Below are 17073 nucleotides of genomic sequence, written 5' to 3'. Positions count from 1 at the left end.
ACGCTTGAGTCACGTCCAGGGCAGAGACGGCGCGCAGGCGCACTTGCCCAGTAAGGCCCCGGAAGTGGTGGAGCCAACGGCCCGCCAGACCCGTGGCCGTGCTACCGCCCTTGGTGCTCTCCGGAATCCGGCATTTGTCTGTGCGACAGCAGCCCCTTGGCGTCAGGGTTGTCGCGTAGAAGATAAATTCAGAGAAGGTGAACAAACCTCTCGAATGCGCTAGTAGGTAAGATGCAGAGAAGAGCAGGGGAGAGTGGTGCCGATCGATAGCGCAGCGTTCGGCGCGTCTTCCTGCACGCGTGCGCAGTGAACGTGCGCTCGGAGTGATCGATCGGGCAGGAGTCGCGCCTCCATTTTTCTGGAGAGAGCGGGAGACCAGGAGAGCTGGATTAGCGGGTACAGGGGGCCCGGGATACGTGGCGGGGGTGGCTGGCGCGGTGGGCTGGGCTTTCAGGAAGGCTGGGGGCGAGGCGAGAAAGGTCGATAGCGAGCGGGGCGGCGTGCGCCGAGTGGCCGGGCTGGGCCTGCACCCCCCTCGTTTTCCTCGAAGGCCTCGTCCCTTCCCTCCCTTCCTCCTCAGTTCGCCCCTGCGCCGGGATGGTAGCGGAGCGGGCGGTGAGGGGGCGCCTGCGCTCTCGCCCTGGTCCCCCTTCCAACTCCTCTGACAGTTCTGGGTCGGGCTCTTCCTGTCCCCGGGCCTCAGAGGCCTCACCTGCAAGTTGGCGATGGTAATTAGGCTCTAACCAGCCCAGCGAGCGAACGTTCTAGGGGAGTTGAGAAGCGGGGCGCGTCCTCTCTTTTCTTCATCTCTTTGTACACCTCCGTGATGCTCCTGGCGTGAGTGAAGAGACAGGGTGGAATAGTGGTTAAGCTCTGGGCTCTGGTGTGGGCAGTCCTGGCGGCCACTTGAACCTTGGGCGACTTAGCCACATTTTACTTTCACTGGGATTCCTAACCCCTTTGAGCCGGTTTCATAGTCTCCATTGTGTCCTCGTATTGTCTACGCAAGCATAGATTTATATACGTTTGCTTTTACATGTACTTAAATACATTTAGTGATTTCATTCGGTGAGCTAATGCTTATAAAGTGCTTTGCACGGTGTCTGGCAACTGCTTAATAAATGTTAGCTATTATTAACACCCACCAGTACAGCCCGGTAAGAACGGCGGCTCTGGGGTCAAATAGCCTGGATTAGGATTCAGGCTCTGCCGTTTATAAGCTGTTTGATCCTGAGTTGAGTTAACCTCTCTGGACCTCAGGTTGTCTGTCTCTAAAATAGGATTAGATGAGGATTGAATGAGGTAATGCATATTAGCTGCTTACACGGTATATGTTATATACTGTACAGAATGTCTAATAAATTTTAGCTAGTTTTAAGTTTTTGAGGAGCACTGCAGGTAGTGGTTAGGAACAAGACAGTCTTTAGAGTCAAACCTCCTGTGTTCTAGTCCTGGTTCCTCCAGGCACTAGTTGTGAGACCATGGGCAAGTTATTTCCCCTCCTCATCTGTTAACAAGATTACAGGACCTGCTTTATAAGATGGTGTTGCCAGTTAGGTGAGATAAAACGTGGTAAATGCTCAGTGAATGTTAGCTGTTCTTAGGATCAGCAGCCTCAGTAATTCTCCAGAGGGAGTTTGTACTTAGAAAACGTGGTTCCCCACCCCTTTCCTCTAACACCCTCACCTCCCCCCCTTTCAGAATCGCCCCTGTAAAGTACAGCAATACCAGGAGGTACTGATGTTGGTGTTCACTCCCTCCTCTTTTTTCTCATATTCATCTCTTTCCCGTACTCTGCCTTTCAGTTTTCTTCTCTGCCACAACTTTTATTCTTTATTGCTGTCCCTAGGCTCCTGCAGTCTTCTGATCTGTCCATATGTACATATACATAAAGACATTAATTTTTGATAATCAAATTTTCTATCCATGTCCACCAATTGCAGTTTTGTTTTGTTTTGTTTTGGCATAAACCAGAAACCATCATCTACAGTTTTCTGTTTCACTTTCTAAGACTGAGGGAAAACTTAGACACTTGTAAATCGATCTAAGAGCACAATCTTTCAGATTTTTGCATTTTTTTCCATTTTTTAAAGTTATCTTGGCCATATCCTACTTGCCAGTATTTTACTAAACAGTCCACTTTTGAATCTTTGAAAGCATTCAGCTTCATTGTTTTCATAGCACATTAGCTGTTTTGTGCTCATATGAAGCTCGGTTACTTTAAAACATGTTTTAAGAATGAACATAACTGGTATTAGTAAACGTAGAGCTCAGCTGGTGTAAACAATACTGTTTAGACAATAGCAGCTGTCTTACCTATTGCAAACACCAGTCACTGTTTTATTAACAGAAGAAATGGAAGATTCTGGGATAGCAATAAAGAATAAAAATTGCAAGTGGGTAGTTCAGCATAGAAGAAAAGTTGAAGAAGAGACATTCTGCTGTAAATATCAGCAAACATGATTTGAATAATTTCTTTCTGCCACTATGCTCAATGCACCGTCTTGTTTAACCTTCACTAACTTATTTAACAGATGAGGAACTTGATCTTAGAGAAACGAAGTCACTCACCAAAGATAGTGCAGCTGGTAGAGCTGGGATTTAAGCCTACAGGTCTGACCAGGTTCCTGTGTTGCTTCTGTGGTTTACTAGTGCCTCTGCCCTTCACCGGCCACCTGTTTTCTCTTCTTGCAGCTGGCAGGGAAATTGTCTTCCTGTTCTTCAAGATGTACAGAACCAAAGTGGGCTTGAAGGACCGCCAGCAGCTCTACAAGCTGATCATTAGCCAGCTGCTCTATGACGGCTACATCAGCATTGCCAATGGCCTCATCAATGAAATCAAGCCTCAGTCTGTCTGTGCGCCCTCGGAGCAGCTCCTGCATCTCATCAAACTAGGTAGCTTGTGAATGCAAATTCATTGATCCCATGACAAGGTTTCAGATGTTTTCACACGTCAGAATTTTTCGAAATTATTTCTTTAGTTTTAGCCTTTAGTATGTATCAAGTACAGTGCTAGATATTGAAGGAGTAAGCAAAGTACAGATTATAAAGATTTCAAGCTGGTTCTAGCCTCAGGATCTTTATACGAATTATCTGAAGCATTCCGTCATTGTATTATTGACTTTCTTCAAGTTTCGGCTCAAATGTCATCTCAGAGTCCTCTTCACTTCTAAAATAACCCGACTATCTTCCCCGTAACTCTCCAGTTACTCTAAGACAATAATCCCATTTTCTTCATAACAGAATCAGTGTCTGAAATTTTCTTTATTGTTTTGGGTTGTTTTCCACACAGTCCACACCTCCCCAAAAGAAGACTGCAGGCTTAATAAAAGATCAGGACCTTGTCTTGTTCAGAAGTATATCCTGGTGCTTACCTGGGTCACAGAAAGCACTCAGTAAAGTATAAAATTACCGAAGATGTTTATACCGTTTGACTTGGCAATGCTAGTTGTGAGAATTTGTCCTGAGGATATAAAATGAATATAACTGAAATGCCTAACAATGGGGAATTAGTTATGAATGTTCTTATATCCATAAAATTAGATCCAACAACATGATGTAGATGAACATTTATTATGCTGGCCAGATGTTTATTGTGTATGATTAAGTGAAAAAGTAAGTCACAACATGTTATGTAGTGTAATTCTATTTTTCTGTTTCTGTTAAGAAGTGAAACAGCTGTATGCATGGAGAAAAGTCTAGAAGAATTCATACCGCCATGTTAACAGTAATATTCTCTGGGTGATATAGAATGAGGATATTTTAATTTTTTTGTTCTTCTGTATTTTTAATTTTTGTTATGCTAATAAACATTGTTTATATGATATATGAAGTTATTTTTAAATTTAAAGTGCATATTCTTGGTAAACTTGAGTTTATTTAGATAACATTCTTTCAAATACATTTCACTGGTGTTAATGCTGACACTATATCTGACTTAATGAGCTTCAGAGCTGCTACTCACAGGTCTCAGCACTAAAAATATTAAAATCCAGAATGGGAAAAAATGGACAGTTTAACTACAGAACTGCTTTTTTTTTTGAGTTTCTGTAGTTGTGGTTAAAGTAGAAAGTTTTGGAGGCAAAAATCAGGGGAGATGACTTGACATATTGGAGCCTAACCTTCCACAACCCATATTGCCTTACAGTGTGTGTCACTGTGCATGCGCCCAGGTCGTTACACATAGTTGTTTACAATATTAAGTGTCCTGCAGCTCCAAGAAATAGTAAGTTCACATTGGCAAACATCTTGCCCAGTGTGGGTCCTGAACTTTGTCTTGGCCTTTTAAAATAGCATTTTTTATGCCCTTCATTTTTCTTCCTTTCAGGAATGGAAAATGATGATACTGCAGTTCAGTATGCAATTGGTCGTTCAGATACAGTTGCCCCTGGCACAGGAATTGACCTGGAATTTGATGCAGATGTCCAGACTATGTCCCCAGAGGCTTCAGAGTATGAGACATGTTATGTCACATCCCATAAAGGACCATGCCGGGTGGCTACCTATAGCAGAGATGGACAGTTAATAGCTACTGGATCTGCTGATGCTTCCATAAAGATACTTGACACAGAAAGAATGTTGGCCAAAAGTGCCATGCCAATAGAGGTAAAAAAATCCCAGTTACATACTTCCTGTTTGCCTTTGGTTGTTCATTCTTAGAAGAATGAGAGAATAGTTGAAACCAGCTTTAACTTAGCATAGTTGTAGGTTGTGTGCTTTGAGTCAAACAGATTTTGCACTTTGAGCATCTCTTCTTTTCTTGTTGGCCTAGGTCATGATGAATGAGACTGCACAACAGAATATGGAAAACCACCCAGTGATTCGAACTCTTTATGACCATGTGGATGAAGTCACGTGTCTTGCTTTCCACCCAACAGAACAGATCCTTGCCTCTGGTTCAAGAGATTATACTCTTAAATTATTTGATTATTCCAAACCATCTGCAAAAAGAGCCTTCAAATACATTCAGGTTAGGAATGTTTGGAAAGGAGCTGTACGTTTTTTTTCTGAAATACAGTGAGCTATTGTATGAGTATCCTCTTTTTAAAAGTAATCTCAGCGTCCTGTAAAACAAGAGTACAGCAGCAAGGGTGCATGCCGCAGATAGCACCTGGATCACTTTTTGTTGGCATGCCGTTCACGTGCTGTCATGCACCCCCTTCCTCGTCAGGAATATTGCTGGGCACAGCTCATGTGACAAGGGTTCAGAATCCACATCACTCTTTAAAGGTTGCTGATCCCTGTTTGAAGACAGAACACAACCAACTTCACTAAAGTATAACTTAAGGGAATCAAAAAATTACTCAGTTGAAACTAGCAGGTGTTTACTGGAAAAGTGACATTTGGTGTACCCTATTTTGAATATGCAGGTCAGAAATACTAATGTTTTAGAAGTGGCTTCCTTCTTTTAATAATTTAATTTTTTACTCAATATTTGAAGCCCTGGGACAAATTAAAGAAGCTGTTCCTATGTACAGGTTGTGTTTATCTTCATTAATCGTGTGTGAACGTATCATAGATTGATAATATTCCGTTTTGAGTTCACTCTGTTCATTTGCAAATAATGAAGCTCACTTTTATGGTTTTGGGAATAATCTCACCATTAAAGGGACTTCTGAGTCCCTTTGGTGGCGCTATTTGGCACTATTTGGAGAGTTTTGGAAATCTCTGTTCAAATGATACATTGATATAGTCCAGAAAATTCTTTTTTCCTTTTCGTGCCTATACAATATCTGATCATTGGTTTATGGATTCTTTGCATCAGCCAAATATTTTCCACAGTTCCTCTGGATTTAATTGTTCACCAGTTGGTCACCTAACGTTAATGTCTCTGTCCTAACAGGAAGCTGAGATGTTACGCTCCATCTCTTTTCATCCTTCTGGAGACTTTATACTTGTCGGGACTCAGCATCCTACTCTTCGGCTTTATGATATCAACACATTTCAGTGTTTTGTCTCCTGCAATCCTCAAGATCAACACACCGATGCTATATGTTCTGTTAATTACAATCCTAGTGCCAATATGTATGTAACTGGTAGCAAGGACGGCTGCATCAAATTATGGGACGGTGTTTCAAATCGATGCATCACAACTTTTGAGAAAGCACATGATGGTGCTGAAGTTTGTTCTGCCATTTTTTCCAAAAATTCTAAATACATTCTCTCAAGTGGAAAAGACTCTGTAGCTAAACTTTGGGAAATTTCAACAGGACGCACGCTGGTCAGATACACGGGTAAGTGAGAAATTGACATTACTTAACATTTCTGTAGCATGAAGCAGGGCTGGAAATAGAACTACAGTTTCTTAGCTTTGCTCTTCTCAATACGTAACAGCTTTAACTAGATCTGATTCCATGCAAGTAACGTTTGAGAACCTGGTGGTCCATTTGTAGACTGATGGCTTGCCCTTTTCCCACAAAAACATGAAAGCAGTCCAGAGAAAAGCCTCAGTTAGTGGATCTCAGTAAGTGTACGCATTCAGGAAAGAGGGGCTGAGAGGGAGGATCTTGGCCCATTCCTGAGCGCGCAAAGGTAACACCCAGAGACCACAGTGTTCTGAACCTGGGTGTGAAGTGGGCCCTTCAGACAGAAAAACAAAAGTTCATCACATTTTCTCATTAATTCATGTTGGTCTCTAATTGGTAACAGTTATGCCTGTGAGCTCTGTTTATGGTAAGATCTGTTTAAATTTATCGTATCACTAGTGGTCAGTATTCAGGTCTAGTTATTTGGTAGTGAATATTGTTAAAATGTGTCTCCTTCTTCTGTCCCTTGCAGCAGCAAAGGCTGGTGTTTGCTGGAGAACTTCCAGGAGACTTCAGCTAGTTTCCTCTGTTGTGAGATGTTTGTGTCATGCACTAAAACCAGCACGACCATAACTTAAAAACTCACAAAAAAGCAATACTGTTTTTTTTATAATTTTATTTCTTTATTTTTCCCCCCAAAGCTCCAGTAGATAGCTGTACGTCATAGCTGCACATCCTTCTAGTTGCTGTAGGTGGGACACAACCTTAGCATGGCCAGAGAAGCGGTGCGTCGGTGCACGCCCGGGATCCGGGCCCGGGCCGCCAGCAGCCAAGCGCGTGCACTTAACCGCTAAGCCACGGGGTCGGCCCGAAAGCAATACTGTTTTAAGGGGCTCTCCTATGGTGTTACTAAGCAAGCATTTTAAAGAAAATTGAAAAGTTGCTAACATCTGAGCCACTAGGGTGCAGCATAACCTACCTTAGATTTATCATTGTAACCAAAGTTTGCTCCAGCCATCTCTCTGGCTTCTCGTGTAGATGGTACAACTGGCAAGTCTTGGGAAGACTCATTTTTATCATAATTCTTGGGGACTTCGCTGAAATACTTACTTTTGTATGAAGCTATTTTGAAAAAATCTCTAATTAGTACTATTGAAGGACGGTGCTTGTTCCAAGAAGAAGATACAAAAGTAATCAAAGTGAAAATGGGAAAGCTTTTTCCCTCTTCAGAAGTAACAACCACTGCTTGAGTGTGGCAGATCTGGAAGGGTACACACCAGACTGCTGACGAGAATTTACTATATTTGTTTTATGAATTTTTGGGACGTTTTATAGTTGTATGTAGTTGATTGGTTTCTTTTGGTGGAGAATTGAGATTTAATTTTAAAATGAGATAATACTGAATTTATATGCAAATTCCCTTTTTTCTAATTCACAGATTAACACTGCTTCATGTTAGCACATTTAGATCTGTTTACAGTTTTAATATTTAGTTAGAATCCAACAGGCTCTTAAAATAATGAAGGAAAAGGAAGAATTATCAAGTAAACATTAGAAATTTTGATGTTAAAAATTAATTTAAGGGGCCGGCCCAGTGGCACAAGTGGTTCAAGTGCGTGCACTCCGCTGTGGCAGTCGGGGGTTCGCCGGTTCGGATCCCCGGCGCGCACCGACGCACCGCTTGGCAAGCCATGCTGTGGCGGCATCCCATACAAAGTGGAGGAAGATGGGCATGGATGTTAGCCCAGGGCCAGTCTTCCTCAGCAAAAAAGAGGAGGATTGGCAGGTATCAGCTCAGGGCCGATCTTCCTCACAGAAAAATAAATAAATAAATAAAAATTAATTTAAAACACCAAACAAGGGGCCGGACCGGTGGCATAGTGGTTAAGTGCATGCACTCCATTTTTGCGGCCCAGGGTTCGCAGGTTAGGATCCCGGGCGCTCACTGACGCACTGCTTGTCGAAGCCATGCTCTGGTGGCATCCCATATACAGTAGAGGAAGATGTGCACGGATGTTAGCCCAGGGTCAGTCCTCCTCAGCGAAAAGAGGAGGATTGGCATCGGATGTTAGCTCCGGGCTAATCTTCCCAGGGGAAAAAAAAAAAAAAAAACACTAAAAAAATTTAAATGCTGAACTAGGAGAAAAATATTCATAGCATATGTAACAGAGATGGGTCAGACATTGGTCAGTGAACCCAAGAAAAGATAGATGACCAACCTCACTATAAACCTAAGAAATGAAAATAGAAGGATTTTTGTGCTCATCAGATTTTAGGAATTTAAAAAATTGATATTATCTAGTAGTGATAAACATTTAAGGAAACCACACATTTTATTATTAGGAGTGTTGATTGGTAAAATATTTCTGAAGGGCACTTGGTGTTAACTATCAAAATTTTAAGTATATATATTTTTGACCCACTATATTCACACTTGGAAATTCACCCTAAAAAGATTCTTGGGCAAGCATGCACATGCACACGTAAAAGGATGTCCATCCCAGCATTATCTGGAGGAGTGGAAAGTTAGAGACGGCATAAATATCCACCAAGAAGCATTGAATAAATCGTTGTTGTGCATCCTTTAACAGCATGCAGCCTTTAAAAGTACTCATAGTGGGGCTGGCCTGGTGGCGTAGCAGTTAAGTTCGTGCACCTTGCTTCGGTGGCCCAGAGTTCACAGGTTCAGATCCCAGGCACGGACCTACTCACTGCTTATCAAGCCATGCTGTGGTGGCATCCCATCTAAAGGAGAGGAGGATAGGCACAGATGTTAGCCCAGGGCCAATCTTCATCAGCAAAAAGAGGAGGATTGGCAACAGATGTTAGCTTAGGGCTAATCTTCCTCCAAAAAAAAAAAATAGTAATATTTGTTAAGCACTTGTACTGCGAAGCTGGATGTGTGTTATCCCTTGTTTTAATCCCCACAACAATCTGTGGGTAGGTGCTGTAATTATCCCCGTGGAACAGAGGAAAAAATTAAGGCTTGGAGGTGTTAAGTAATTTGTCCAAGGTCATGTTGCTAATAAGTGTTGAATCCAGATCTGATACCAAAGTTTGTAGTTTTATCCATTAGGTTATATCTTTTTAGAGATCTCCACTACATAGTATTGACTAAAAGCAGCGTATGATGTATGATCTGATTTATATAGTATACAATTGAGTGTACAACACATGGAGATATTTGGAAAGGTTATTCATCAAAATATTGACTCAGTGTAAAGTTATCAGGCAGTTTTTATTTTTTATACTTTAAATAGTACTTTAAACATAAGATACTTTTTTTTTCCCATGGTCAGAAAAAAGCATAAAGCTTCCTTTTGGAGAGCGGATGTTCATACATCCCAGTAATTCCATTCCTAAGAATTTAATCCTAAGGAAGTAATGTGTTCTGTGCAAAGAATGTTTATCACAGCATTACTTTCAATTGAATGCAAACTAAATGCCTTGCGGGAAAAGAATTATTAAATAAGTAATGGTGCTTCCAAACAATGGGATACTTTGCAGTCAGTAAAAAACATGGAGAGGCATACCCAACGTAAAGTTGGCTCAGACGGATAGAAAAGACATGTAACGTGGCACCAGTTTTGTATTTTTTTGAAAAGGTGTTTTTATAGCTGGAAGTACATCAGAACGTTAACAGAGTTGCCTTAGGTGGTGTGCCCAGGGGCGATTTTCTTTTTCACACGTTTTTAGAGTTTCCAAAATTGCACAATAACTGTGTATTACTTCAATGATTTTAAAATGCTGTTTCACATCGACAGGATTAATAACAAAAGTAGAACAGTCTGGGGTCTAAGAGGGTCTGAACTTGGAAAGCTAGCCCTGGTGCGCAGGCTCTTAACCTCTCGATCTCTGCGCAGGCGCTGGCTTGAGCGGGCGGCAGGTGCACCGGACGCAGGCCGTCTTCAACCACACAGAGGACTATGTGCTGCTGCCTGACGAGAGGACCATCAGTCTCTGCTGCTGGGACTCGAGGACGGCCGAGCGCCGAAACCTGCTCTCCCTGGGCCACAACAACATTGTGCGCTGTATCGTGCACTCGCCCACCAACCCCGGCTTTATGACCTGCAGCGACGACTTCAGGGCACGGTTTTGGTACCGGAGGTCAACCACGGACTAGGACCACCTGATTGAATAGGGTTCTTTTCTTGGGGGCTCTGCTCCTCCTTGCCCTTGTGCCCCGTCACCAGCTTCAGTAGTAAGTCATTGTACCAACTGTGGCAGGTGTGCTGCCGCCTCCACATCCTTCTCGGATTTGTACAAAAGAATCTTTTCTTACCTTGATGTAGAATCATGGTGGAAAAAGTTGGAAACGCAGATCTGTGTGGTTGTTCTGCATTCACTGATTATTACAGTGTGATTTTCATTGGTTTTGTAAATACAGGACTTGCCATTTCTCTTGACTCTCGCGATCATTTGAAGAAGGGTAGAGTATTCAAGTACTTTTCTGGATCTCGAGTGGATCTGTCATGAGGAATTTTCCTTTGGTTATTTTGTCAACTTTCGTGCCTATTCTGCATCTTCTTTGTACTTTTCCTTTCAAAATGCATTTGGCAATAAGTAGGCATACAGCTCTGAGAATCAAGAGTTTTGTGCCATATTAAAACCATTTTAGAGAATTTATCAATTCTCTCCTAAAAGGACATTCTGATAATAAAGCTCAGATCTGCAACTTTAGTGTTATACATTTTTCACTTCGGTAAAATTAATGCCCAGTTTTTCCTGAAGATTGGTGGGAGATATATCTTTCATCATAGCACCTGTGTTATATCCAATCTAATCAAAATTAGGCGAACCCATTACTGTTCTCAGGTGTTGCTTATCTTCATGAATGATTAATATCAATTAAATTTATTCTTATGTAATTTTAAATCTTATTTTTCAGTTCTCTTCATGAACTGTAACTGCTCATCGTGGATGCACGTGGCAACTGTGTTCTCAGAAGATTTTTTGCAATTAACCAACTGATAACGAGTTTTCTTTTTCTTGAAACTTTGAAAGTGACACTGTTTCTCTGGATTCAGCTCTAACTGAGTCAGAGAACCCTGAACTCCTCGCATAAAGATAAACTTTGGTTTATATTTATCCCCAAATACAAATACCTCATGATCTGGGTAGGAATGCCTAGAAATGTAATCCAGGATCATTTGATAAAAATATTAAAATAGATTAAAGTTAAAGTAATTGTTTTATGTTTTAGGAGCTTTAAAATCTTCTGAAGTTTATTGCATAAAAGTTTTGCTTTAATCATCATCCTTGAGGATCATTTTAACTCTTTGGTCCATAAAAGCATTTTAAGCATTCTTAATGTGTTAAATCACGGGGTTTTAGTTCAGATTTCCAAAGAGCTATATATTTCGGTCCATAGTGAGTTTAAATTTATTTTTATTTTGTGTCCTGATTCTCCAGTATTTGAACTTGTCCACCTGTGGGTGCTGCTTTTGTAAGGTTAAAAGAAATCTACTAAATAGGAACAAGGATAACCAGTTCTACCAAAAAAAAATTACCACCAAAACTCCCCACTTCTTTTTCTGACCTTTTTTTTGCTTTCAACCTTTGAAACTATAAAGCAGAGATTTAACGGCTTGGTCTGGCACAGAAGTCGTTTTGTGGAATGACCACACTGCACTCCTGATCTAAGTTCCATTGGATGTTTTCACTGCATGAACTAAAATAATAATGTCTCCTTTTTCCAGTTTTTGGAATAGTCTCAGCAATAGGTCTGTAGTTTAAGGACTTCTGCTTACAAGATCAAGATAGTTTTGTGTGTTTCCAAAATAGACTTCTTTGTTTTTTTTTTTTTTTTTTTCTTTTACAAATCACATTAATGTTTTGAACTGGTGTAAATACCAGGAATATCACAGGGACCTGGTATCCGCACATCACTAATGTACCTACCACTCTACACCCTGGCGTTTAAATGGTGAATAATATCCAGTCAGGATAAGAACTTAGAACTTCTGTGTAATTTTTTAAAGATGCCTGATTTCTAAAATAAACTTTTTTGTATATAACGATAATTTAAAGCTAGTTCATTTTTTTGGGAGCTTGCTTTGAATGTTTCCATATTTGAACATGAGTTCTCAAACAGCAGTTATGACTTTGGACTGGTACTTTTCACAGTTTCTTTAATGCTTTTTTCCAGAAGTTAGATTTTTGTAATTTAATCACCTTTAGCTGTGTATCTTTGTTCTTCTACTCTCTATGAATTTAAAAACTTGAGTGTAATTTCATTTCTTTTGATCATTCAGGGAAAACTACCTTTTGCCTTAAACTGTGGTTTCCCTTAGTAAGGGCAGTGTTGGGGGAGAGGAGGGTCCAGTCTCAGCTCTGTTACTGACTTGTTAAGTAGTGGGGCAAGTCGTTTCTCCATGGGGCTACAGCTTCCTTCTCTGTGATTAAAGAGCTTAATCAAAATAGCCCTAACATGCGCTTCCATCAGTAAATCTCTTTTTTTTTTTTTAACCACATCATGATATAAAGAGATTTGGGAGAAGGGGGAGGCATTTACTTTTAGGGGAGAGGTTTCTGTTTCTCAAAATACAGCAGACCAGATATTCTGCGAACCCTGTCAGTACAGACCTAGATAGAATTTATTTTTAATCTCCAAATAGGTAGTTGAGCTAGCAGGAAAGTGAGGGAATTCCTGAGAGGCAAAAACGACCAGAAAGCACAAATCCAGAGGATTGACAGTGACAGAGCCGCTGGTTGCGCTGAGGACATTTGTCAATCCCTTGAAGCCTAGTGATTTCTGAGCTCTGAGTCTTCACAGGATGGGGACTTTTATCAAGATCCAGAAAACCCAAAACCTGAAAGGTGCCCCCCTCAGTGCAAGGATGCACTGGACAAAAACCCTGTCTCAGAGAAAGAGAGAAGGAACCTGCCTGGCTTTGTGTGGGCTCAGGTTTGCAGGGAGGGGTCTTCCCTGAGAATTCGCATCCAAGCTGTTCCTCAAGTAAGGCTGGAATAGTTCACACTACTTATGTGGTTTAGAGAAGAGCAAGCTGAGAACTGAAAGCAACTCCAGTTGGTAGTGGCCACGAGTGCCTGACAAGCACAGATTCCCTGGGAAGAGCACATCTTCACTCGCAGATGAAAGCTCTGAGAACCGTGGGTTCACGATCAAGTGCACGGGGAAACAGCCTCCATGAGGAGAACCAGCAGAAACATCCGTGAAGGTTCTTAGCCACCTTTTGGCAAATGCACTCCACTTTCTGGCTGCTCGCCGCACAATGACTGCTTGCCTGCGGCATTTCTGCCCTGGTATTGCTCTCCCTGTCAACATTCAGCCCTTTGTCTTCCAGCTTTATGCCCACTGTACACCCACAGCGTTTCCTTTGCATCTTTTTTTTCAAGTCTTGCTCTGATTCCTTTTCCCTCTCAATTTGGGGATCAAAATTCAGGTTATTAAACTGAGTTGTCACTAATAATTACAGTAGCTGCAGAATCCCAGTACTCCTGTATTATCCCAACGTTAGAGTATTTAGATGAATTTATTGGCAATTTATGAAATTCTACTTTGACCAAAAAAGCTATTTTTGAGTTATCTTGAAGAGGTTAAAATCTGCCAGATTAATCAGATGATTTTAAAGCATTGCAGTCTGAAATTTCCTGCCATGCATTTAATGTTTTGGGCCTTCTAAGTCTGGTGTTCGGCTGTCCTTTAATAAGTCAAGTACTGAGCACCCAGTGTTTGAGTGCTACCCCTCAAGGAGCTTGATCGCTCAAGTCCACATGAAAACAGTACAAAAGCATAACGAAAGCAGTCTGCCTGCCTGCACATTTGTTGCGAGCGATAGAAGTGAACACACTAGGTTCTGAAAAGAATTAATCCAAAATACTGTTCTTGGTAGCATATTTATCAAGAGAAGGGGGAAAATTACCTCATTAGAGTCGCCCCAACTCGGTTCTCTTAAACTCTAGCTGTCTCAACCTTCAGTTGGCGGGATGTTACGAAAGCCACCCAATTTCCTGGAATAATCAACTCTTGCAATATTTGTACACGTAAGAGACTCATTTGCGTTAAGAAGTAAATATGAGTGGATTGCAGCAAAATAACTAGGCCTTTCATGCGGAAAAATCGTAGCAGGATCAAACACCAGAGAGTCAAGCCCCTCATTCCCAAAATACTGCACTAGGAATCTATGTAGGAGTGAATCTTTAATTTCAGGGCCAAATCCTATCACTTTTGTGTCTTAGTTTTGTTTTTTGGTTTGGATTGTTTTTCCTAAAAAAAGACATGCAAATTACAGCATTCTAATCTTTATTGGAAACTTTAGGCTCCACCCTTCAGTACTGGGAGGAATCAGTAGCAGAGTTTGCCAAGGTGATGGGAAGGGTCCAAACTTGAGTTGGTGTGAAGTCTTGTTCTTTTCCAAGAGACGAGTTCAGGTTCTGTCTCTCACATCAGTGTGTGACCTTGAGCAAATTTGTCCATCCTTTTTACTTTTTTTCAAGTGTATACAAAAGTCAACAATACGATAGAAACAATGGTTGCCAGGGGGTTGGGGGAGGGGAATGAAGAGTGACTGCTAATGGGTATGGGGTTTCTTTTCGGGGTGATGTTCGGAAATTAGATAGTGGTGATGGTTGCACAACTCTGTGACTAAACGAAAAAACACTGAATTGTACTCCTTAAAAGGGTGAATTTTGTGGTATGTGAATTGTATCTTAATAAAGCTGGTTTTTTTAGTTCACTGTCAACAGTACAGTACAATGAATCCTCATGTACCCATCACTCAGACGCCCCGATTTTCAACTCATGGCCAATCTTTTTATCTATACCTCTATCCACTTTCCCCTTTCTTGAATGATTTTGAAGCAAATCTCAAATTTTATCTGTAAATATTTCAGTATATATCTCTGAGAGAGAAGGACTTTTTAAAACACAATCATAATATCATTACATCCAAGTATATATATATGGAGGCATCAAATTTAGGTCTCATAGATTCCCACTCTGGAAACGTGAACCTCAGCCGTAGCTCAACAGTGCTTGCGTCTTCCTCGTCTGAGATGCTGCGTGTCCCGTGCCCACCAACACAGAGGAACGGGTAGAGCCAGAAGAAAGCAGGAGCGAAGAGGCACACCCAAGAAAAATGTCCAGATTCACATTTAACAACACAAAAATCGTCTGCTATCTCGTAGTGCCCTTTGCCTTACAAATGTCACTAGCTATATGTGTTGCAGTAGAGCCATTGTGATGATTTGTCTTATCTGGAAAGACTAATAGGATAAAATACTTCTGTTAGTCCAGGCTGTCATTCATAACCTCAGCCTCTATGACTCATTGCCCTTCATACGAATCTGCTTATTTTCCTTAAATGGAGCTTGCTAATTCCATCTTTTTTTTTTTTTTTTTTCCATGTTCATGGTGTGGCAGCCAGGAACAAGCTCTGCCTCCATACTGGACCACCCCTGCTTCTCATATCTGGCCTTCCTCATGAAGCCTTCCCTAAATTACCCTCCTCTTCTCCCATTTCTGGCCTCCTCTCTATGGATCTCCACTTTGAATTTGTTGCTAAGTCAGTTTGTGTTCATTCTGTGGGGTCATTGTTCCCTACCTGTTATCTGTTCCCATTCGCAGCACGTCAGTTACTTGGCCCCGGAAGTTAACTTCCAACAATGATAACAATTTAAAATATGTCTTGTCTCAGCCAGAAATCAGTCAGCTATGTCCATTGGTAAATCCTTCCGGGGGCTCAGACTTGAGGGGACTACACATGGGAGGACCAACAGACAAGACAGTAAGTGCTGTCGTCGCAGGAAGAGAGGGATGAAAGAGACAGCTTGTTGGAGATGAAACTTGAAAGCCAGGCTTAGAAGGATGTGTACCAGTTTGTTTAAATGAAATCAAAATGCAAACGTGTTTAGCAAGGAGTCTGCTCCCCTGTAGGTCCTCTCTGTATGTTGAGTCTGAATTTAGGGAAAGTAAAAGACTTAGCAAGTAATGCTGAACTGTGTGAATGGGGGGTGGTGAGATTTAAGAGAGAATCATAATTGTATTGATATGTGCCCAGCATAGCCCTAGTGCAGAGTCAGCACTCAGAAAATGTGCATCGTGAAATGTGAGCAAAGACCAAGAGGTGGGCCTGGGGGTCAGAGCAAGGAGAAGTGTGCACCTGAGTGGGAAAGATATGGTGGGACTAGATCCTTTAAGACCTTCCCCTTGACTTGTTTTCTCCTGGCTGTTGCAGGGCAAGCTTTAGAGAGCAGGAAGGAAGAAACACTGACCACTATCAGAAATTTGGTCTCATGGCCTCTAGTTAGGGAAATGAGCTTGGTCTGTTTGGTGGGAGTTGTTCCACAGTGTTCGAGAGACAAGAATGCTGTGCATTCATACCCTGAGCTTTTCAAAGTAGGAACTTCATCCTACAAAGCAGAAGAATGGTTTCCTTTTCTTCTTTTGTGGTTTCACGGAGCAAATATGTGACAATCTACTTATAGACAAAGTGAGACGTCAGGCGTTGAGTGAGTGTGGGCTGGATTTCTCGTCTCCCCTCGTTCATCCATTTCATTTTACTCTTATCGTGCTTTCCAGAAAGTTTGCCTGCTGGGAGAACCGTTTTGACAATTTCCCGTGTTGTCAGCTCCATAGAATTCAGTTTCTGAGAACCAGCCAGAGGCATGCAGTGACGTTGCATAATCTGCCTCTGAACCGGAGATATCAGCTGTGGCGCTCAAAGGAGCTGTTGCACACCACCAACATGAAGGGAGTGAGCATCATGGATGGTGCGCCCAAGGTGAGTGATGGGGCTGTCTGAATGGGCAGGGGGTATAACAACCTGTTGTGGCTAAGGAAAGTGACTGATTTGAGTTCTGAGTT

At 41.7% G+C, this 17073-nt stretch overlaps 2 protein-coding genes across 4 annotated transcripts in view; both read left to right on the top strand.

Annotated features, from left to right (window-relative positions):
- The first annotated feature begins 63 nt into the window (after nt 1-63).
- On the top strand, nt 64-14951 carry CSTF1 (cleavage stimulation factor subunit 1). 3 transcript variants are annotated; one of them, XM_087445099.1, is made up of 6 exons: nt 64-197; nt 2695-2895; nt 4328-4605; nt 4772-4969; nt 5843-6233; nt 10109-14951. In XM_087445099.1, the coding sequence occupies exons 2-6, from the start codon at nt 2727-2729 to the stop codon at nt 10366-10368; spliced, it is 1296 nt and encodes a 431-aa protein (XP_087301225.1). In that variant the 5' UTR covers nt 64-197; nt 2695-2726; the 3' UTR covers nt 10369-14951. The 3 variants fall into 3 exon arrangements, with proteins under 3 accessions (XP_087301225.1, XP_087301224.1, XP_004430305.1); XM_087445098.1 differs by having other exon boundaries at nt 66-226; XM_004430248.3 differs by lacking the exon at nt 64-197 and adding an exon at nt 278-396.
- Nucleotides 14952-15112: 161 nt separating this feature from the next.
- Nucleotides 15113-17073, top strand: part of CASS4 (Cas scaffold protein family member 4) — a 39059-nt gene continuing 37098 nt past the window's right edge. The window contains exon 1 of the mRNA XM_014787324.2: nt 15113-16990. Within this exon, the coding sequence (XP_014642810.2) occupies nt 16955-16990 (36 nt within the window). The 5' untranslated portion in view covers nt 15113-16954. The remainder of the gene's footprint in view (nt 16991-17073) is intronic.

Source organism: Ceratotherium simum, chromosome 21, assembly GCF_057802395.1.
Source record: "Ceratotherium simum simum isolate JZ-2026a chromosome 21, ASM5780239v1, whole genome shotgun sequence".
NCBI classification, from domain to species: Eukaryota; Metazoa; Chordata; class Mammalia; order Perissodactyla; family Rhinocerotidae; genus Ceratotherium; species Ceratotherium simum.
Note: the sequence above shows the minus strand (reverse complement) of the source record. Positions and strands in the feature narration are given on the sequence as shown.

Excerpts from the sequence above, each read along its gene's own strand:
- CSTF1 (XM_087445099.1), top strand. The coding sequence starts at position 2,727 with ATGTACAGAACCAAAGTGGGCTTGAAGGACCGCCAGCAGCTCTACAAG. Across the intron at positions 4,606-4,771 it reads AAAGTGCCATGCCAATAGAG|GTCATGATGAATGAGACTGC; the intron begins GTAAAAAAATCC and ends TTGTTGGCCTAG. Across the intron at positions 6,234-10,108 it reads CACGCTGGTCAGATACACGG|GCGCTGGCTTGAGCGGGCGG; the intron begins GTAAGTGAGAAA and ends ATCTCTGCGCAG.